Below are 18352 nucleotides of genomic sequence, written 5' to 3' on the forward strand. Positions count from 1 at the left end.
GATATTCTACAGTCCAAGAGTAATTAATCTCTTGGGATCTGTGACTTGTCACCATAGAGAAAAACTGAAACAAAACACTTAGGCAAAGTTCTGTATTGACCATGACCTTGCACAAGGAGCATAGGTGTACATGGATAAGAAAGGGCAGAGCTTCCTGATTTTACAGTCCAAGTATGATAGCTATCCCTTGTAAGGTTTAGGATCTGTGACTGACTATGCATAAAAACTATATAAAACATAATCACATCATACTAAATTTAAGTAAAAGATTGCCTATCAAAATTAAATTTGTTGAAAAAATACAGTCAGGTATTCTATGCATGTATAAAAAAAAAATAAACTTGATCAATTTCATTTGTCTATTCAGAGTGGTTTCCTTGCAATCTTGTTAACAAGCTTCTTGGGTTCTTGGGTCAGATGGATGGACTTACTGACAGACAAAAGAAATCAAATTGAGATCCACAGCTGAAAGAATTGGTGGCATACAGTATTGCCTTCTTGTCTAACAGATATCATAAAAATATACAAACATTTTCAATCAAAACTCTTTCCCTACCTGAGAATCATTTTAAGCCTGAATATCTCCAGATTCTTAATTGTTTCCTCTTGATTAGGCAAGCGATACACCAGCTGTTTCAGGGCCTTGATGATGGAAGACAGAGCATCATTCTTGGCTTCTGTTTTTGATTCTTTCTTCAGTTCCTCATCAGTAACACCATCCAGGAACTTTGGGACAATTTCCTACAAAATCCATCTGCTTTTAAATGTATAGCTCAATGTGATATAAAAATGATATCCTAAGTGAATCTGAATACAATCTTGTATACATCAAGTGGCTTTTAAACCATTACTAGGGTCCCAGAGTGGCCAAGTGGTCTAAAGTGCTTAATGTTCCAGATCACTGCCGTCTCACCTCTGTCTGCATGGGTTCGAGTCTCAGGCTTGGCTAACATGGATACGTGAGAAAGCTTGCCAGTAGCTTCTTGTGGGTCGTAGTTCTTCCCAGGGTTTTCAAGGATTATTCCTAAACCAGTTATGCTGGCTGCCATGTATAGCCTATCTTGTACTGAAAAATGGCATTAAACCCTACAACAATATAAACCATTACAGCTACAATATGAGCCAAACATTATCGCATCTCTCTCATTTACAAACAGAAAACACAGAAGCTGGTCTAAGTAGGGGTGAGGGATATAGGATAACAATGAAGTAATATTGTGGTATATCAATATGACCCAACATCCCTCCCCCATTCACCAGATACCAAAGAAAACATAATGCCTTTCTGCAAGGTCATATGGCTCATCTTTGACATTTTGAGATCCTCATAATCTTTTTTTTAGGTTCAATTTTTCTTCCTTACCAAGAAAGATGATGTCTACCCGTTATATCAGGCAGATTATTTTCACCATGCAAAACATTATTTTATCTCATAATCTTTAATGATTAACCCTGTAATGTAGTTTACCCCACCCATACCCATGACAATCAGACTGTAGTCAACAATCACAGTTAACCTCTCCAAAGCTTTCATTAGTCCCCAGTAGCCAATGTAAACATGCAAAAGACAAATCCAGACAATAATACAATAAAAACAAAGTCTTTCCTATGATAAAAAAGTAGATATTGCGAGTGGATAAAACCAAAGATTAATTTTGTTTTACTGTGCATTAATCATTAGTTATAAAATCGGCTTCAGAAGCTATTATTACATGGACAAAATTCACAGACTTTAAGTAGATTGTGTGACCACTACTTAAGCATTGTTCATTCATCTCTACTTTGATTAGCAACTACAGATGAGGACTTGTAATACAAGCATACTCTTCTATTCCTATACTCATTCACATGTTAATCTGTTCATAGTAACCTCTTACAATGTACAGCATTAATACAGAAAGATTAACAATGAATAAAAATATTCCTATTTCCATCGGCATTAGTCATAGATGTTTGTATATAGCATGGTACAATCTAAGTGGTCATAAGCAAAACAAAAATACTAAACCTACGCTAGTAACGCATAACAAGGTCACAGTGACCTTCCTTAGTTGAAAGAGATACATCCAATTATAAAGTTTCACGATTCTAATATAAACAACACCCCATAAATGACCTTTAAAACACAACCTCAACAAAGTCACTGAGGCATGAAACATTGGTCACTGCAAACTCTTATAAGAGTGTGTACTAATTAGGATGCTTCCCCTCACCAGATATCACGATCATAGGAAGGATAGTACACAAATAGCATACCAAAAGCTCATATGGTCATCAGTTAAACATGAAAGCATACAAAAAGCAAGTAAAAGATGGAACAGAGATGCACATTATCATCAATTTCAAGATTCAGCATGAACTGTGTCTGAGATATGAACATCAAGAAACAAAAAATATAACCCAAGTCAGTGAAGTGTAAACTATGGGTCATAACGATTTGCTTCTGCAATGATGAAATAGTGCTCATGAAGATAAATCCCTTGCCAAGTTTCTTGGCTCTAGATAGGATAATATCTACAAAGAATGCAAAAAAACACAAAATGGTCACAAGCTAAATGCAACAATCTAAGCCAGCACAATATAAGTAGGTCACAGTAATTTCTTCTGTTGCAACACTGATACAAACAGATGAAGACAACAATCTAGTTTGATGATTCTAGTAAGAACATTGCTTTAAACATAAACCTGACAGACAAACCCAAATCAATTAAGTGTGATACAGGTCCCAGTGACCTACTTTTGAGATGAGGAAATAGTTCTCATTAAGATGCATCCCCTTACCAAGTTTCATAATTCTAGGTAAAACAGTTTGTATACATGGTGCAAAATACTATTTGTCTTGAGCTAAATGCAAAAGTTAACCAAAGCCAGTTAAATTTAAAATGTAAGTCACTGTGAACAGTGACTGCAAAGGTGTGGCGCTAACAGAGATGCATATGATCATTTAGTTTGATGGTTTTAGCATAAAAAGAGCTTTACACATTAACACCTTAATTTTGTTTACTGCATGAAAACGTGTAAAACTTTTAACCATTTAAACAAACATACATGTGCCTGTCAGTGACTATATATATATATCTATATCTATATCTATCTGTGTGTGTGTGTGCCTTAAATATAAATCAATTCTAAAACCTCAGACAAACCGTGTTATTATAGAGGAATTTCTTCCTTTTTTTATTTTTTTATTTATTTTTAAACAGAACCACAGAATAATATACGGTTTGAGATTTGTCCAGCAGGTCATCTGCTGTTAGCCAATGTGCATGTCCAGGCACTATGACTATATCATGTACATTTATGAAGCTGTCCAAAACAATAGCACAGCAATCATAAGGATACTGCACTAAATTGTCAGATATATTCAACAATGAAAAGTTTTGTAAACTAAATTCTATCATAATTTCTGGTAAAAATTGTACTGCAAACAATCATGAGATAAAAGGGTTAAAGCATGCCCACTTTCAATGCCTTGAATTTGAACAGCTGTCAGCAGTAAGCCTAACCTGCAGCAGGGAAAATTTTGAGCTTCAAATTGGTTAGACTACACAGCTAAATTTTGGTTACTGTATACTGTGTATGCATTTACAAATTTTACTAAAATTGCTGCCTTAGTAGGTGCTATAAAACCCACTGCAAACTGTTGCCTAGGAAGAAAGACTGGTTCAAATGCAATCGTGCTATACAAATATATGTCTTGTATATATGCTGTTTATATGTGTGGACAATGATGCTGGGACTAGTACATAGCTCACTTGTAGGTGGGATAACATTCTCCCAACTATCATGCACAATATTACTCCTCAGAGGAAGTTTCATAGCATGTCAGATTGAATTCCTTGTGCCTCATACTTTCCACAGCTCTCTATGATAATAAGGATCCAGAAAATTGCTTCTGCTTACCACAATTGGCATAAAATACTCCTGAACTGTATGTGGAGTAAGGACTTCAGCACACTGTCCAAAAGGTCTGAAAATAGAAAAGACAAGGTTTCACAATAAGTCAACCTGATAACACATATTTTAACCGTATCAACTGGGATTGAGTTTTGAGGCAACTTAGCCTATTGGTTTAGATGTGGACTCTTGATCTTTACGTAAGTGTTCAAATCCCACAAAGTCCCAACAAGTCAATGTTGTGTAACACAAGCAAACCATTTTACTTTCAGCTAGCTGTAAAGTGGGAGTGGGACTTGGACGAGACTTTATAATACAATGAACTTATATCTAAGGAGAGTCACACACTAAACTTTCTACATCAAAGAAAGATGGTTTTGTTCTATAATTTCTATGTAAAACGTTTAGTAGCTTCCACCAGACAGTTATTAGTTTCCCTACTTTAATCTCACATGGAAACTGGGTTTTCAGTCAATGTTTCTGTTATTTAAATTCTCAAGTATCTTAATCATATCATTATACAATGACTATTCTCTAAACTGTGTCCTTTAGAGCAATAAAAAAAACCTTGCAAACACTAACCCCTGGCTGATGATTGTAGCACCCAGTATTATGTGACTGTGTGAGTGACCAACAAAGCACGAAAAAGAAGATAAGGATCACAAGATGTGTGTGTTTTGGATTTTTAACATGGCTCTATAAAATTTTCAGCCATATCGCAATGATGTCTGCAGTGTGACAGTTTATAGTGATGGCTAGCACTACGGAATCATGCAACAGACATGCAGCATCATGTCCCACCCAGTCATATTATCCTGACACCAGGTTGACCAGTCCTAGCACTAACCTCTTAATGCTGAGTGCCAAGTGAGGCAGCTGCTAGTACCATTTTTATAACTCTTTTGACATAGAGTGATCATTTATACATGTGCTTGTTTTACTTACTTGATCAGAGCAGCTATGACTGGCACAGAAAGCTGATGTCCACTTGTAAATCTCTCATACAGAATCTTGAAACCTTCTATAGCACCAAACCTATTGACTAGGTCTACCAACCATCCCTAGAAAATAATCACACATTAATAATTAACATTGACTACGAAAGATAAACTAAGATAAACTAGTAATGCATGATATACAGTATGATGCTACAAGCCAATTTTTTTGATCTATATAATGATAAGGACATCATTTGCCTTGAAAGGCATGACACACCTTACGATGCTTAAGACAATTCTTTATTATCTATATAATGATGATTGGCCATCATATGATTTTAAAAATTCATTTACTGTGAATTCCCTCTTTTTACTTTGGTACCAATTTTCATTGATTCCATGGATGCTTTGAAATGTATGCCCCACCAAATAATTATCCTCCTTTGGAAACAAACAGTAACTGACCACAATCTACAAATTTTATAATAAAGAGAATTGCATTTTTTGCACATCTGTGAAAATGAATTCTCATAAATATAAATGAATTCAAAGCATATTTGTGAACATATCTTTTTGTGGGTTTGAAAAAAAAAAGAAAAGCTGCAGTGATACCACTTTAAAAGAATACTTAGGTTTATGTATGTGACACTGAAATATGTTAAGTGAACACCTCTGATCTATGACAATAACGACAAAGTGATGATTTCCAAAAATGGTATATTTTTTGTGTGGACATAATGAAACAAATAGTATGACAATTACATTTTGCTTACCTAGTGCGCAAGTTACAACTTTCTTCCAAACATGTTTTGTAAAAGTATGTCTGAACATCTGTATCAATCAGTACTGTACTCTTATGTCAAACTTAAAACAAGCATTAAGTACAAAAAAACTATAAAATCAGTACAGCTATTTAATAACATTACAATGTGCCACTCACTGCAAGCAGCCGAATGCATATTACTCTATAAAGCTAACATCATAAATTTCTGTGGAATGTCCACTTTTGGCCCCCTTAACTTGTAACTCTTAAACAGGCTGCTTCACAGCTCTAAAAACAAAGAGTTACTGTGGTCACACTGATCACAAATTACAAAAGGTCATACCCGGGGTACTCGAGGGTCTGGTGGTCTTGCAAACAAAGCATCATCTGGAAATGTTGAACCTGCTGGAACTGTTTCAGAGGGGCGAGTTGCATTGTAACTATGAAATCTGGGAAAACAATGTCGTTATTAAATCTTGAATATGAAGAAAAGCATTAATTACAATAAGTGAACTTAGTTTAGTCAGACTGTTTTTTTTATACAGATTTTTTGCTTTCTAGTGCTTAATGTCATTAATTTCCCAATATGTAACAGGAACAACAGAAATGTAATGAATGTGTAATTTATTTTCTATAAGACAGTGCATATAACTGTGCAAACCATCCATATTTTCCATTCATCCATACAAATGCAATGTTCCACATTTGAATTTTGAGGGTTTAATTACTTTTTTATACTGTTATACTACTTCAATTGTCTAGCACAACGTTAAGGACATTCCTAAGTTTTCCTGTGTCAATGATGAGGATGTCAAGATTAAATGCTGTAATAATGTCCAGAGCAGTCACTGGCAATGTTACAGAGAAAGCATAACAACATACATCTGAAATCATGCAGAAATCCTCAGAAAATAAATAATAAATTATCAAATTAATCTTCATCATGTTTAGATTCAATATTTGTGTCCCAAGTATTAAGTTACTGGACACATTTTATCCTAATCTCACAAGTTTCTGACCATGTTTGACCTTGTAAGGAAAGTACATATGTTGGCCTAATTCATGATACAAGTGATAAAGACTGTACCACTAGAACTTCCATGAAAGGTTTTCACAATTTTATTAATCAGATTGTTAAGGAAATACTGAGAGAAAGAGGAAAAATAACACTGTCCACATCAGCAGTGTTTATTTTAGGACATCTATATTCTACCCGTTTACCATGCTGTTCTGCAGAGTGGCTGATGAAAAGGATGTATGGCTACTTTCACACCACAGCTGTGTCTATATAAATAACCATTTGTGTACAGAAAATGTGCTCCCCAACGATGGACAATAGTATAAATTGGTGAATGAGTTCAATTTGCAAGGTATTTTGCTTAAAATTTATTCCAAAACAGTTGAGGTGTTGCAAATGATTTTTAATAACTTTAGTTTTTCTAGCTTCTGTACCTTCTGGAGATGCATTTCAGAATGTGTCGATAGTTATATATACTTTAAGTTTAATAACACTTTTTATTAATGGAACAAGGCTGTTTTCAAAAGCATTCTCACAGGAAGAAAAAAAAAAGAGTTGTAACATGCAACCATTATGAGTAAAAACACCCTGCTGGGGCATATTGATTAATCAGACGTTGAACTGTGACACTGGGTCAGACGATGAAATGTGACAATGGGAAAGAAAAATCCTTTTATGGATGTTTTTAAAAAAATCACACGAAAATTTAACTTGCCCTAATCCAAAAAAATTAAAACACAAGGAAGTAAACAATTGTCAATTCATTCATGCTGATGATCATTAATTTGGACAGTCTTCTGATGTGCTTCATAACCTTTGGTTTAAAAGCAAAACACATCCTGTTACAGCTCCAACAAATTAAAGATAAATTTTTATATACTGATCTTAATGTTCAATATAATAAGGAAGATTGGTTTCTGTGAGTGTCTGTTATCTCACAGTCACAACATCATTTGAATATTTTCAGTGATGTTGAGAATATTGTAATTACAAAGATCCCATTGGCATCTTACATTGCACATTTTTCTGAATAAAAAAAGAGAATTTTTTGCAGTACCTATTTGGAACTAGCTCCATTCATAAATAAATTGCTCCATATCTGATTTTTAAGAAGTAACATGGGCAACTTAAATAGTTATGAAATTTTTGGAAAACCTTGTCTGAGATGTAACACTTGTTTTATGACCTAAAAATCTGTACCATATCTGTCTGTACTTACTTGCATTGTGGGTTGAGAACCATGGCCAGGAGCTCAAGGAGAGGGAACCAGTCATGTGATAATTTAGTAACGACCAATTCTATCAGTCTCTCTGCATTCTTCAATATACATTTCTGGAATAAATAAACAAACATGCATCAGCAGTAAATCTATGGGTTTCTTGGGTCTGATAAACCGCATGCTTTGGCCAGTCAGAAATATGAAGAACACCTTTCTACTGCAATATAAGGAGTCAACTAACTAATAGCTAAAAAATTAACACCATCCAATGCCTCATGATACACATAGACAAAGGGATCATGGAATGCTGTATTGACGTTTTTGGCCTCAGCCCAATGCTTTTCTGTTACTAAAGTGAATTCGCCCTTTCCATATCAAGTAAATATTTTTTTCTGGTGGGGCTATGAACATGGTTCTACAGGAAAGTTCATGGGGGTTTGGGAGAGACCCAAGAACTGATGCTATTTGCAAAAATTATTTGACCTTCTCATGCAGAGAAAGTGTACATATATTACTGGATAGAATTTTAAAATGTATCTAAGACATAATAGGGGGGCCAGAGTTAGTGGGTGGGTAAAGTTGATTCATAAAGATATACCAGAAACTTATGCTGATTGCATAAATTTTCTTTTCATGCCAAGTGTACAACTTTTAAAGGTGGGGCTCTGGAAAATTCCAAGTCATGACCCATGGGGTAGAAAAAGACCCAGGAAACCAATGTTGGTTGCATAAATGATTTGGACTTCTCGTGCTAAAAAAGTGTATGGTTGTGTTCTTGAAAGATTTCAAAACTGAGTTACCTGACCCTAGTACCCATAATCTCAAGAGTCAAAATGAAATTCTCATGAGTCAAAACTGAAATCACAATGCTGAGGTCTTGCTTTTATATGGCCACCCCTTCTACACTGGGAAAGTGGCCATTTAAGAAGGGAACCAATGAATTGATAACAAAGTAATCAATTGAAATGAGTTGACCCGACACCATGACCATAGTTCTTGTGCAAGTAGGATTTGCACAGATTTAAACTTTTTATTTATTTATTCCGTTCCTTTTATTTAATCTGATACACAAGAGAACATAATAATACAAATCAAGTCTGCCTTTAATTGAATGCAACAATACAACAAATACAGGCATGCCAACATTGAAAAATATCAAAATCAGGAATTTGACCCCCAAATCACCATTAAAGATCAGGAGACAGGGTAAAAAATCAGGAGGTACAAGAATAAGGTGTATATATCATGATAAAGATGTTCACTTTTGTTATTTCAGTCCATTGTATGTTGCAGATATGCATTTTGCAAAAGTTCATCATTTATTTGTCCTTGGGTGCCAAATTGGCTAACAAGAATATCATCCAGGGTTGATGCTGACAGGCTGGCTCTTTGGCTGGTTGTTTTTTCTGACCACTGAGAATGTTCTCTCAGCATTGCTGTTGCTGTACGGCATTGAAAGTATTGCTAGTATTACCCTCCCAAGGGTTGGAAACAACAGTTGGTCAGATCCATCCTTTTTTTTCCTGACAGCAACCCATTAAAGGACGACTTACTTATTCATGCAAGCGTTGCAGATGTGTCTCAACAATCTGGCCTTTTTCTCCAACTGTATGGAAGGAATCAACACTGATGATACACAGAGAGTTTCAGCTTTACCAAATCTAAAATTCTGAATGAGAACTGAATGTGGAAAGAGCTGATCATCGGTGTCAGAATGCACGATAAGCCCCGCAAGTCGATGAATGGATGAATGAAAGCAATCTACTTCTCAAAATCACTCCAATATTTTTGATCCTATTTCTTTTTCTGGGCTGGTAAAAAGTCATCAGTTACTCTTTTTTACTTCTTGATGAGAAACTTTAGCCATTATGATGCTGAGATTTGATGATGGGGTCGGATAAAGAGAACCACACTGTGAGACAATCTCTTTGTATTGGCAGATGAAAACTGGAAATCAAGCTGGATATGGTAGAGTACTAAGAAACATACTAGACACAGAAAAACCAGAAAAAGAAACAGGAAAATGTATACTGATGTTTTTGTATATAAAAAAAAATGCTTTTTTTCTCTTTAGGTGTTGAAAACTTGGGGAATCAGGAGATAGGACCATAAATCAGGATGTTCCCAATCTTTTCAGTAAGGTTGGCAGCTATGCAAATACATCTTTTGTTGTTGTTGTAGGGTTTAACGCTATTTTTCAGCACACGATAGGCTATACATGGCGGCCAGTATTATTGGTGGAGGAAGAACCCAGGAAATCCCCGGAAAGAACCACTGACCCTCGAGAAGCTACTGGCAAGCTTTCTCACATACCCACATTGGCCGAATCCAAGACTTGAACCTACACAGACAGAGGTGAGATGGCAGTGATCCATAACGGAGTGTGCTTTAGACCACTTGGCCACTTGGGGCCCTGAAAAATACATCTGTAAAATAGGAGATCAAAACACAGCCAGCAGCTGATTAGTTCTCACAAAATATGCCTGCAGGCATAGCTCCAATGGTAGATTGATATTTTTTCACATTTGAATACAAGAGGGAATACTGCATTTATTATGATTACGCTACTGAATTAAAATATAGGACTAAAAAGCAAATTTCACTTGACAAAACTTGTTTCAATGCCATTTATTTCTTAAATTAGTGACATTTTCACTTATCAAAATTTTATAAAAGATTGTTATTTACAGTGTACTGAGAATTTGTTGGTAAAGAAACTGAAACAAAATGTAGAATTTCTTATTACAAGTTGAGAATTTTTTTCCCAGAAAATAACTGCCATTTTTTATGATAAAATCATCAATATATCTAGGTTTTATTTACCGCTTTTGATCATGATTTTCCACACATTCAACAGGGCACTTTTTTTTAAGAATAAAAAAGGGATCTACACTTGCCACCAGTTTGTGAATTATCCTGGCACAAGTTACCATAGCAGTGGTTTACATGAATCAATTACCTAATTTCTATATCATAACTAATTCAATCTGATCATCACGCATCAAACAACAGGAATAAGGCAGTCAGCTTGATTTGCCAGCTTGGCACTACTCAGCAAAAAGCATTTCAAGTCCACCCTGTTGTCAAACCAAATGCTATTGCTAGCCATTTACTACCAGTGACAAAAGCGCCCCTGGAGAAAGAGCACTGACATCATGTATGAGTGGTGACAATACTATCGAAGTCAGATGAACTAGATCAAAATACTCCAGAGCTTGAAAAATTGCTCTGCAATATCAAATCAGGCAAAGCAGCAGAATATGACAAGCAGCATCTAGGCCCGAAGGCAAAGGTATGGCTCACCACTTTGTACACCTGGGTTGTTAGGGAAAAGAGCATGCCAACTTTGTGGTGCAAGGCAAAGATTATTGCAATCCCTCAGCCTGGCAAAGATCCCCATATTGAGGCAAGCTATTGGCGAATGTCCTTGCTTTCAGTCTGTTTTAGGTACCGGAGCACCTGATTCTCCAAAGAATCAGTCCAGACTTGGAGAACATCCTAACTGGTGAGCAGGCAGGCTTCGGGCAAGGCTGCAGCACTTGCAATCAAATCCTTGCCCTGACTGTGATGAAAACAGTTTTTAAAGAAACCTTAAAACTGGAGTTCTTTTCCTTGATCTAACAGCAGTATATGACATGATCTGGCATGCATGGCTGTTGTTGAAAATTTCCAGATAATTGCTGTGCTGAATGGTTGAAACTATCAAACTGTTCCTTCGTGATAGGTACTTCAGCATGCACATCCAAGACAGCTGCAGCTCATGAAGAGGTCAGACTAATGGACTCCCACAGGGGTCTGTTCTTTCGTCAAGTTTGTTCAATGTTTATATCAATGACTTGCCTGAAACACAGCCGTGCAAGTTCATGTAGACAGACAAAATTGCTCTCAGGACCCAAAGTCACTCGTTTACTGAGGTAATGAACAAGGACTTGGAGGAAATGATAGACTTCTTCAAGAAATGGCACCTACAGCCAAGCACAAGTCTCCTGCTTCTTCCACCATAACAATGCAAATGCAAACTGAGCTTTATATCCTCTGAATGGGCAGCACATAAAACATAACCCAATACCAACATACCTTGGTGTGACTTTGGACAGACGACTGACATTATAATACCTCCTGAAGAAAACTGCAGCAAAACTGAACACTTCAAACAACCTACTCAACAAAATGACTGACTAAACCTGGGGTGCTAGGGCTCAGACTCAAGACATCAACACTGGCCCTGTTATTCGACAGCCGAGTATTGCCTTCCTGTATGGGCTTGATCATCCCATTTCCAAGCTATCTGACATCCAGCTCAATACAACAATGTGCAATATCTCTGGAACAGAACATTTACTCCTTTACCATGGCTGCTGGTTTTCACCAACATTCCTTCTCTACATGTCCATCGCCAGGAAGCAACCACAAAACTGCTGGCTAAGGTGCATGCACGTGAGAAACTTCCACTACACAGGGACATAACTGCACATGCAGCAGACCACTTGGCTTCAGGACATCCAATATGGTTGGGTCCCTTGTCGGAGGATATGACATATTTTGGCAGCGAATGGTCTTAAACAGATGTTGTAAACCACTCCCTCATAGCTGAGCCATTTGTCTGCCCTCCTGGCTTTAACCTTCCACAACATCGTTGGACCATGCTGAATCATTTCTGGACAGGACAGGGTTGCTGTGTAGTCAACCTTGTCTGATGGGGCCAGGCAACTGACTCTTCCTGTAACTGTGGAGCTCTACAGATGTCACATTGTGAACAACTGTCCACTGACAAATTTCCCAGATGGGACTGAAGGTTCTGCACATTGTTGATGACGATGCTGTTAAATGGCTGGGCATGCCCTGCACATGATGAATAAACATGGCAGTGTCAGTTTTACTCAATCTCATGTAATTCCAAAGGATGACATAAATCCCAAAGCAGAATGTCCAGTAAATTCTTACTGAATGATTCAATAATTCAAAGACCTGACTGGTTAAGCATTTAGACGAATGAAGCAAATTAATCACTTTAAATAAACAATCAGTTTTCCTATTCAACTAATTATAGTTTTATGGACAATGAAACAAAGGCCAATATTTATCAAAAGTAAATTCCAGCAAATAACAACCAATTTTCTCTTTCTCTAATTATCATAAACATCTAAGATAATTTCTGAACAAGCTAAAACTATTCAGTTATGCACACCTAAGCATGACATCAGAGATCTGTTAGCTCTGCCCAGTTCAAATTGAATTTTACAAAGGTGTGGTATCACTGGTCTAGCCAGACCGGTCAACCCTAACAAGACCTTCACAGTAAGGCTGTAGATTGTGTCTGCAAGTCAAACCAGTTTTCAGAATGGTGTAAAAAATATCATGTAAAGCTCTTATAAAGTTGGAAAAAGGACATTTTAAAAGTTCATTAGTGTAATTCAAGACTGTAAACATGTTCAACTGAAGTTTGCAAAGTATACTTTGACCTTACTTATCTCCAGTACAGTTTCACCGACTGCAGTTCCAAACCTTACAAAGCTCAATGGCTTATGTATTTCCCAACTTGACATAATCCACTGTGGTGACCATACTGTATGTCTGGACTAAACCATTTTCATTTAGGACCAATAAGATACAGTAGAAAGTCATTTGGTGAAACTATGCCAATACAATAATTTCACCCAACTGGACTGCAGTGATAACAAGATGATGATGGCTGCCATGGACAGCAGATTGGCATCATTTTACATTTAGGACTAGACGTTGTTGTTGTAGGGTTTAACGCCATTTTTCAGCACAAGATAGGCTATACATGGCGGCCAGTATAACTGGTAGAGGAAGAACCCTGGAAAACCCAGGGAAGAACCACCAACCAATGAGAAGCTACTGGCAGGCTTTCCCACGTACCCACGCTAGCCGAGTCTTGGACTCGAACCTATGCAGACAGGTGAGATGGCAGTGATCTGGAATGGCGAGCGTTTTAGACCACTCAGCCATTCGGGGCACCTAGGACTAGATGTAAGTCATTTACTGAAAACCCCATGCTCATATAACCATCCATTCAGGAGTAAAGATTTTCAAAATGGCTGCTGAGACTGCTACAATGGATGTCTGAGCAGTAGCATTTTCATTTAGGACAAGCTAGACCACGTGGTTCACTGACTACAAACTTGTAAAACTAGATGGACAGATGGGCAACAGGTCATGCTAATAACTCTTCAATGACTAGCAGAGCTAAAAAAAAACATTTCCCACTCCCTAAACTGCTGATCCGAACTTTGGCATAGCTTTATATATCACAAATTCATGTGATACATCTCTACATGTTCCTAGCCATCTTAATAGAGTGAAATAATTCTTTGCAACTATAATGCACTGAAACAAAGCATGAGTCCCATTTGTCCATTTGGTTAATAAAAGATTTTTCTGCATACAAATCTGACAACAATCCAGTTGTAGGCTTTATCAACAATTTCATATCAAAACAATGTTCTTTTGTGAATTACTGATTCATCAAGAAATATTCAGTTGTGATTAGGAATAAAACCAGCATGAGTGAATAACTACAATTTGGAATTAGCATTATTTTTCTAAATTGCTCTGGGAACTGAGTGAAAAAGATCCAAGTTTGCATCATATTGCTTAACTGGATCACCAACTTTATCAGTGGACCATTCCATGAAACAATCCAATAAAACATCCAATTTTATGAGATAAGAGGCAACCCCTCCTCAAACTTCAACAGATGCTTCTATTAAAGCAAGACATGAAAACCATTCAGATCTAATGAACCCTTCTGGGAAGGTTAATAAAACAAACAGTATTCTACTGTCTATCTGAATCTATGACAAAGATAATTATTTTTTCCACAGTGCAATTAGATCTCTGGCCAAATATCAATCTGACTATGCCAGACATATTCTAAAGTCCACCCATATCTGCACAAAGAACCATTTAATAAGAGTAAGTTTTCAAACAAACAACAGGTTTATGTATAAATCATTTGCAACAAAGAACTTGATTGTGAAATCATTAATTGCACATTCTGCATGAAAATGAATTAAAAAAAAGCACATTCACAATCCTTAAATATATTTTCAAAAAGGTCATTGCACTACATGTCATTTACATACTCACTTGCCACTTTTGCGGCAAACAATATGTACTAAAAGGAAATTCCGAGAGAATAAAAGAACACCTTATGGATATACAAAATAAGGAGAACCAAGAGTCAGAACACTTAAACTACCTGACCATAAAACAAAATGTGTTCAGTATCTAATAACAGAACTTATCGCATCTGATATAAAGCTCTGGATATAAAACGGAATTAAAGACAACTTTATTGGCTACACCAATTACAATACTCTATATCCAGCAAGAATCATCATCTCTATTTAAATCCAGGCACATTTATTTCATTAAAAAACAATAAGCTTACACAGCATTGTAAGAATACAAACTGTGTAAACTATTTTCCAAACTTTACACCATGTTGATTTTGCATATTTTACTATGTTACAAACCTGCCAACCCTAACAAGACCTTTCCTTTAAGGCAGTTTATTTTTTCTGTAAGATATACCAGCTTTCAATATAGTGTAACTAAATATCATGTATTGTCAAGCTGGAAAACATGCTTATAAAGGTCCAGAAGTGTGATTCAAGACTGATGCAGTGATGATAAACATTGTGTTCCACTAAAAGCTTTGCAAAGTTTACGTAGACCCTAATTGCCTCCAGCAGTGTTAACCCTATGGAGCACAATGGCTTTTTGCTATCTCTAAACTTAATATCAGCCAAAAAACAACAACATTAAATTAAATGTGGTAAGGGCAAGCATTTCTCATGCTTGAGACATACTCAAAAAAATCAACACATGATGTCTGATAAACATAAGAATTTCAATATTCCCTTTTATTCTATTGTACCATTAATTTTTAAGTGACTTATTGTCTTATTCTTCCTGAAAATGCATTGCTTATTGGATGGAAAAAATATAATCTTTAGATCTAGATAGGTAAAGCTCAGCCAATCATATGAAAGTTATCTCAATAATATGCACAGATCTCATTTATTACACCTGTCTACAACAATGCTAATTTTAGGTAATTTAACAAGACCAGCCAATCAAATGCATGATCACCTCATAATTAGTGATCTAAAACTCATTATCAAACTTGTCTGAGATTCTGATGATATAAGCCAATATTGCAAGTTTGATCAAAATAATACAAGAAATATGAGCTCCTGACTGGTAACAAGCAATTGTTGATGGACTCAAGACCAATGAATGACAAAGGAAAATATGCAATGGATGTAGGGCCATACCATAAATATATTTAGCATTATGACCAGGAGAGCTCAACATAAAAGTGCAATCAGCCATATAATACCTACATGGATTTCATATTTCCAGCCATTGACAGCTTCATCAGTCATAATCTTGGTGAAAGAAATTGTCAGTCCTTCACGGAAGAACCTCTGACAAAGTTCACTGCGAGTGTCTATACCTGAAAAAAAATATGTTGGAATTACCTAATGAACAGAGAGGACTGTAACATAATGCTATTGATATCTAATGACAATTTAGCATATAATGCAATCAAGATTCATTGTTCTCAGAGTCAGCATAACAAAAATATATATTTAATTAGATCAGCGTGTTTGGACCAAAGGCATTAAGGGTGAAACAACTGTGCAAACTTAACAAAAATGTTATTTCAATCAGGCAAGTCTTCTGTTATCAAAAGTACAAGTCCAGAAATCTGAATTAGCAACAACATGTTCTCAGGCCTATACTTTCTTTTTAATGTACCTTGATCTACAAATAAAGAAGACATAAAAGACAAAAGCATTTAAACAAGTACGATCCGAAAATACCTTCTTTACAAAGTCTAATTGCAGCATCAAGCAATATTTCTAACTCTCCCTTAGGGAGAACAGGTACAACCCAGCGTGGGCGATTGATCATTTCATCCAGCCTGGCTAACTCTGCTGCTGGAAATTCTGGCTCTTGTTCCTCAGTTGTCTCCAAGACCATATCTCCTTGTCCATTTTCTTCCCCTCCCACTTCTCCAGGACTTAGGGGTGGTTGCTGTCCTATGGAAACTTGTCCAGGCTGTTGGGGCTGCTGAGGCTGACTCTTGTCCTGAGGAGAGTCACCTGCAGCTGGGCTCCCTCGCATTACTATCGTCATGTTTGCCTGGAAACAATACATATTTGTAGCAAATAAAAAATGCCAAAAATAACAATTTTAATAAATGTAAATAAGGAACACATTTTTTGAAAATAATGTCAAAGATTTCTTTTCCTGGGGGAGGGAATTGTTAACAGATGAACAAATAAGGGTGGATCAATAAATAAGAGTAGGTTAACAGAAGAACTGCTACTTCAACAAAGAGATTATTAAAGGCATTTCTGTATGATTTATGAATGGTGATTATTTCTTTTATTTCTTGATCTCCAGTTTTATTATTTGATGTAGTACACAAAGGTAATGGGTCAGTTTTATTTGAGGCAACAAATAGTTGTTTTTCATTTGGTATTACAGCAGTCCCCCACTTGAACAGCCCCAGAAACCAGCGGCCACCCACTCCTAACAGCCAGAATCTGTTGGCACCAATGAGTTTGTGTTCAAAAGTACCCCTCACAAAAGGCCACCCGGCTAACACGACCAGCATATTAGTGCAATAATATAAAATATACCCCTCACAAGCAGCCACATTTTATTTTAATATATATCCAGAACATTATTCATAACCTGTATTAAGCATGGCTGCCAACCTTCCACACTCGCAATTAGTGAAAATAGGGATAAAAAGTAGTGAATTTGGACATGAATTAGTGAAAAATACTATGACAATAACTCCATCCACCCTGACCTTCAATACTACACTATATCAAGATTGCAATATAAAACTAAAACACTACATATATCCAGAAATAAATCTGCATTTCTATTTATTATGGTATTCATAAACTTCATTTGTTCTTGTGGTTATTTATCAAGACAAGATACTGTGGCAGACATGAACTTCCTCAAATGCCTGACCATAAATTTGTTTTCTAAACAGTTCAGACTTTTTTGCCTGCTGGTTAATCTTGGTGACTAAAATTGCTGACAAATTTTCTGCAGCTAGGTAGGCGTTAAAGTCTGTCTTATTTTTCCTCACTAGAGAAAATACTCTTTTCGCTGTCACTGTTGCTGTGAGGAATGCATAGGAGCTGCAGCACTTTTGGTTCTTCCACAGGAAAATTTGGAAGCAATATTTGAGTCAGAGAACATTTGTCAGAACAGATGTTTAGCATGGTCTCCAGCTGATAAAGGTAGATTGTGTTCGACAAGAAAACTCACAAATAATGCTTCAGCACTGGTAGCTTGCAGGTCTTCTGCCGATGGCTTAAAATATTCCTGAGCTGAAATCTGCAAATTCTTAATTTTGCCAACTTCTGTGTGTTTTTTGCAACCGATGTGCTCCCTCACATCGTCTCTGCGATGGCACACTGAGTGCAAAAAGCATGATGAATATCAATGTTTAA

The 18352-nt window shown here is 36.4% G+C and overlaps 1 protein-coding gene across 3 annotated transcripts in view; it reads right to left on the bottom strand.

Annotated features, from left to right (window-relative positions):
* LOC149799209 (ubiquitin carboxyl-terminal hydrolase 9X-like) overlaps positions 1–18352 on the bottom strand; it is a 197299-nt gene that overhangs the window by 172488 nt on the left and 6459 nt on the right. For all 3 annotated transcript variants that reach the window (XM_089958476.1, XM_089958475.1, XM_089958477.1), the window contains exons 2-8: positions 16694–17015; positions 16211–16323; positions 7836–7948; positions 5942–6047; positions 4843–4958; positions 3904–3970; positions 557–741 (exon numbers count right to left, since the gene is read on the bottom strand). In XM_089958476.1, the coding sequence (XP_089814602.1) occupies positions 557–741; positions 3904–3970; positions 4843–4958; positions 5942–6047; positions 7836–7948; positions 16211–16323; positions 16694–17009 (1016 nt within the window). In that variant the 5' untranslated portion in view covers positions 17010–17015. The remainder of the gene's footprint in view (positions 1–556; positions 742–3903; positions 3971–4842; positions 4959–5941; positions 6048–7835; positions 7949–16210; positions 16324–16693; positions 17016–18352) is intronic.

Source organism: Sinohyriopsis cumingii, chromosome 5 (genome assembly GCF_028554795.1).
Source record: "Sinohyriopsis cumingii isolate HCF-2022 chromosome 5, ASM2855479v2, whole genome shotgun sequence".
NCBI classification, from domain to species: domain Eukaryota; kingdom Metazoa; phylum Mollusca; class Bivalvia; order Unionida; family Unionidae; genus Sinohyriopsis; species Sinohyriopsis cumingii.